The following is a 5,000-nucleotide window of genomic DNA, read 5'->3' on the forward strand; positions in this document are numbered from 1 at the left end:
AGACTTTCCATATATAGTCCACCCCCCCCCCCCCCCCAGGTCAGCGACTCTCTGCAGAGGGCTCCTGGTTGCCTGATATTCATTCAGTAAAACTGCACAGGCCTATATTTGGTTACGATTATCTCTGCATGGCTTCCAGACAGAGTCTGAATAAAGATCAAGCACTCGACTAGAGACAGCGCTGCAATCGTCGGTCGGTTTAGTGGCCTCACCTGCAGAGTCTGAATAAAGATCGAGCACTCGACTAGAGAAAGCGCTGCGATCGTCAGTCGGTTTAGTGGCCTCACCTGCAGAGTCTGAATAAAGACCAAGCCCTCGAGTAACTCGACTAGAGAAAGCGCTGCGATCGTCAGTCGGTTTAGTGGCCTTACCTGCAGAGTCTGAATAAAGACCAAGCCCTCGAGTAACTCGACTAGAGAAAGCGCTACGATCGTCAGTCGGTTTAGTGGCCTCACCTGCAGCATATGACGGCCTTGCAGGACAGAGCCAGGTCCAGGAAGTACTGGCGTGCCCCGAAGGTGAGGGCGTACTTGAGCGTCTTGCCGTCGATGATGAGGGCGAAGTCGTTCTCTTTGTGCAGCGCGTCTCCCAGCATGCCACAGTGATGGCTCAGCGTCTCTCTGGTGTCCTAGGAAACAATTATTTAAAACAATGAGTGGGAAGTTCCCATAAAGAACCAAAACCAAGTATTTGTGTTTTTAAAATTACACAATAGGGAAATATCAATAGTAAGGTATGTTAAATAGGAAATTAATATATGTAAGTATATTAAGTGTAAGTAAGCAATGTTAGTATAAATATTGCAAGGTATAGGTAAGTTATATAATTCAAATAAACCACAAGAAACCTTCCCATAATCACCAATAATGACTGCTTTTTTATCAGCATTCTTTAGGGCGGTGTTTAAACACTACAACAGCGAAAGCACAAAATCGCCCCTATTCTAGAGAAGGGGAGTAAGACGGCTGATTGGAAAAATAAAGTGGACCAGAGGCTGTTATACTAACGTGTGTGTGTGTGTGTGTGTGTGTGTGTGTGTGTGGACCACAGGCTGTTATACAACAGAGCCTGAGCAAAGCCAGCCCTTTACATCTGGTTACGCCTGCAGGTCCACTTCCACCACAGATTATTATTGATACCATTACCATCAGGCCGGGAAACAAGCACAACATGCATGGAAAACATCCTTCTGCCTCGCCTCATTACAACATCAACAGCTGCCGTCAGCCGCGCTTGATGGTTGGGTTGAATAAGGAGACCTGCTCAAGTGAGTCCTGGCTGGGGGAGGACAGGTGAGCACGGCAGAGGGAGCTAAGAAAGGCAGCTTTAGTGCGCCGTGAATTTTCCTTTCCTTTTCCTCTCCCTTTTTTCTTGCACGGCTGCACATTTTTCTTGGTTCTCGGTATCTGAGCACGCTCATCTGGGTTTAAGGGCCATTTTTGAGGAATGTCCACCGCCAGCTCAATTCTGTTTCTAACTGGAAGTCGGGTAAATGTCTCACTATTAGGTGATTAAACTTGGAAGATTTTAATCAATACTGACTTTGTATTTAGCAGAAAAAGTATTTTCTTTTTCTTCTTCTTTTTTTTTTTTTTAAAGACACTCGGCCCAACCATTTTTCAGCTGGTTTTACCAACAATTATTCTTCCAGCAGAAACACTGAGTGGAGTTTAGCCTGTTGCTGCTGAGGGAGTGCAGGGGTGTGTGTGAGTGTGTGTCTCTGTTGCTGCTGAGGGAGAAGAGGGGTGTGTGTGAGTGTGTGTCTCTGTTGCTGCTGAGGGAGTGCAGGGGTGTGTGTGAGTGTGTGTCTCTGTTGCTGCTGAGGGAGAAGAGGGGTGTGAGCAGGCATGGGGCACTATTTGGTTTGGGAGAGTGTTGCACTCCATTTAATTTCCCATAAAATGCGTCACATGATTCCCACCCGCTCTCTTTTCATCTGTTGGAACGTCAAGAGGCTCTCGGTCGAGAGAGAGAGAGAGAAAAGAATCTTAGGAAAACAGGAAGGCTGCGTCTAGATGGAGCGCCACTGCGTCTACAGCAGCTCCTACGGCCTCCGCCTCTACTGTACCCCTGAAAGGAACCGTGGGAGCCTAAGTTCTGGGTGACACGGGAGGATTCTGTGGTGTGACCTTTGACACGCTACTGGGGTTTGAACCTGTGTTTGAGTGTGTGTGTGTGTGTGCGTGTGTGTGTGTGCATATGTGTGGGGTTTGAACCTGTGTTTGAGTGATGATTGGCCTTCTCAGAGGACAACTTTTTTCTTTTTTTTTTTTACAGATGTGGGGAGGGGAGGAACTAACGGGGGTTCCCTCTCTTTCAGTGGGGCAGAGGTTGAGTTCCTGTTTTGAGTAGGCACATTGCTTGCGGAAACACCACTGGTGCTGAAGAGGTTGGTTTCCGTGTTTCTCCTTACATTAGTTCGCATTAGGGAATAAAAAAGGTTAAGAAAGCTGCTCTTAGAATAACCATTAAGGCTGTAATGTTATCATAGCCCCCTGTGCAGAGGTTGTTGGCCATGTTGTGCCTTGTGTTGCTACGCGCTGATGTACAAAAGGTGCCGTTTTACTGGACGTGTTTACACACCAAAGGCAAGGCTCAACCTATAGATGAAGAGATACGTCATCATCCTGCGCCCCCACACAGGCAAGGCTCAACATATAGATGAATAGATACGTCATCATCCTGCGCCCCCACACAGGCCAGGCTCAACATATAGATGAAGAGATACTGCATCATCCTGCGCCCCCACACAGGCAAGGCTCAACATATAGATGAAGAGATACCTCATCATCCTGAGCCCCACACAGGCAAGGCTCAACATATAGATGAAGAGATAGATCATCATCCTGCGCCCCACACAGGCAAGGCTCAACATATAGATGAAGAGATAGATCATCATCCTGCGCCCCCACACAGGCAAGTGTCAATGATAAGGCTCAACATATAGATGAAGAGATACATCATCATCCTGCGCCCCCACACAGGCAAGTGTCAATGATAAGGCTCAACATATAGATGAAGAGATACGTCATCATCCTGCGCCCCCACACAGGCAAGGCTCCACATATAGATGAAGAGATACCTCATCATCCTGCGCCCCCACACAGGCAAGGCTCAACATATAGATGAAGAGATACTGCATCATCCTGCGCCCCACACAGGCCAGTGTCAATGATAAGGTCACAGCAGCGTCATCATCCTGCGCCCCCACACAGGCCAGTGTCAATGATAAGGTCACAGCAGCGTCATCATCCTGCGCCCCCACACAGCTAAGTGTCAATGATAAGGTCACAGCAGCGTCATCATCCTGCGCCCCCACACAGCTAAGTGTCAATGATAAGGTCACAGCAGCGTCATCATCCTGCGCCCCCACACAGCTAAGTGTCAATGATAAGGTCACAGCAGCAGCGTCGCACTAAGCCACTGCCACGAGCGCACATCAAAGACACTGAAGCTCTCGGAGAGCGGTGAGCGCTAGCCAGCGGGTGGCTAGTGGAAAAGGTGACTGTGTCCACATGTGTGAAAGTGAACACCGCCGGTTACAAGACCACGACGGGGCCCGTGCCGCTAAACCGAGGGGGCCCCCCACTGTAGCCCCGGCAACAGTGCTACACCTAACAGCTTCAGCAGACGGCTTTCTCCAGCAGTGACCGTCAGCCAATGGCCCTGAAAGGCCCCAGGTGGGGGTGGTGGGGGGGTTGGGGTACAGGGGGCAACAGAGGAGATGAAGGGGGGGCAGAACAGATGCCTTGGGGCAGTGAGATTGCACCTCAGGGACTCTGTAACCCTCTCCTGGCATAACAAAGCTCTGAAACCCAAGCTCAAAGGAAATATTTGGACAGAGGAGACTCAGGTTTCATACAGGGGGGAAGAGGGAGAGAGGGGAAGAGAAAGAGTGAGAGAAAGAGAGAGGGAGACTATGGGGAAAAGAGAGATGGAGAGAGAGAGATAGAGAGAGAGTGTGCAGGAGAAAGAGTTAGATCAGAAAGAGAGAGTGAGATGGGGTGAGAGAGAAAGATATTGAGAAATTGAAGGAAAGTAGAGTGAGAGAAAGAGAGATAATGAGAGAGAAAGAGAGAAAAAGAGATAGAGGAGTTGAAGGAAAGAGAGTGAGAGAGAGAATGAGAGAGAGAGAGGATGAGAGAGATAGAGAAATTAAAGGAAAGTGAGAGAGAGAGAAAGAAAGAGTGAAATTGAAGGAAAGAGAGAGAGAAAGAAAGAAAGAGTGAAATTGAAGGAAAGAGAGAGAAAGAAAGATAATGAGAGAGAGAGAGAAAAAGAGATAGAGGAGTTGAAGGAAAGTGAGAGAGAGAGAAAGAAAGATAATGAGAGAGAGAGAAAAAGAGATAGAGGAGTTGAAGGAAAGTGAGAGAGAGAGAAAGAAAGAGTGAAATTGAAGGAAAGAGAGAGAGAGAAAGATGGTGGGAATGGAATGAGTGAAATTGAAGGTAAGAGAGAGAAAGAGAAGGAAAGAGAGAAAGATGGTGGAAATGGAATGAGTGAAGAGCCACAGAGGAGTGCAGCTGTGAGGACTCCTCCATAAGAGCGTGGTCATCCCTGAAGGGGGCCATAAACTAATGCACGTGTGTGTGTGTGTGTGTGTGTGCGTGTGCGTGTGTGTGAGAGAGTGTGTGTGTGTGTGTGTGTGTGTGTGTGTGAGAGTGAGTGTGTGTGTGTGTGTGTGTGTGTGCATATGTGTGTGTGCTGTGTGTGTGTGTGTGTGTGCATGTGTGTGTGTGTGTGTGTGTGTGTGTGTGTGTGTGTGTGTGTATGTGCATATGTGTGTGTGTGTGTGTGTGTGTGTCTCTGTGCATATGTGTGTGTGTGTGTGTGTGTGTGTGTGTGTGTATGTGTGTGTGTGTGAGTGCATATGTGCACCACTTCTATATGTGCTTTCAAATGCAAAACCTGAATGTTGAAAGTAACACAATGGCCCCATAAGTAATCAAAAATCAGATTCAAGAGTGTGTAAGATAAGCATTCAAGAGCGTGTAAGATAA

The 5,000-nt window shown here is 47.8% G+C and overlaps 1 protein-coding gene across 1 annotated transcript in view; it reads right to left on the reverse strand.

The window, feature by feature from the left end:
• Positions 1-5,000, reverse strand: part of LOC308382504 (phospholipid-transporting ATPase IA-like) — a gene marked incomplete at both ends in the record, with an annotated part of 90,543 nt that overhangs the window by 38,520 nt on the left and 47,023 nt on the right. The window contains one exon of the mRNA XM_080860911.1: positions 456-628. Coding sequence (XP_080717037.1) covers positions 456-628 — 173 coding nt within the window. The remainder of the gene's footprint in view (positions 1-455; positions 629-5,000) is intronic.

This window comes from Sprattus sprattus (genome assembly GCF_963457725.1).
Source record: "Sprattus sprattus genome assembly, contig: scaffold_99, whole genome shotgun sequence".
NCBI lineage: Eukaryota > Metazoa > Chordata > Actinopteri > Clupeiformes > Clupeidae > Sprattus > Sprattus sprattus.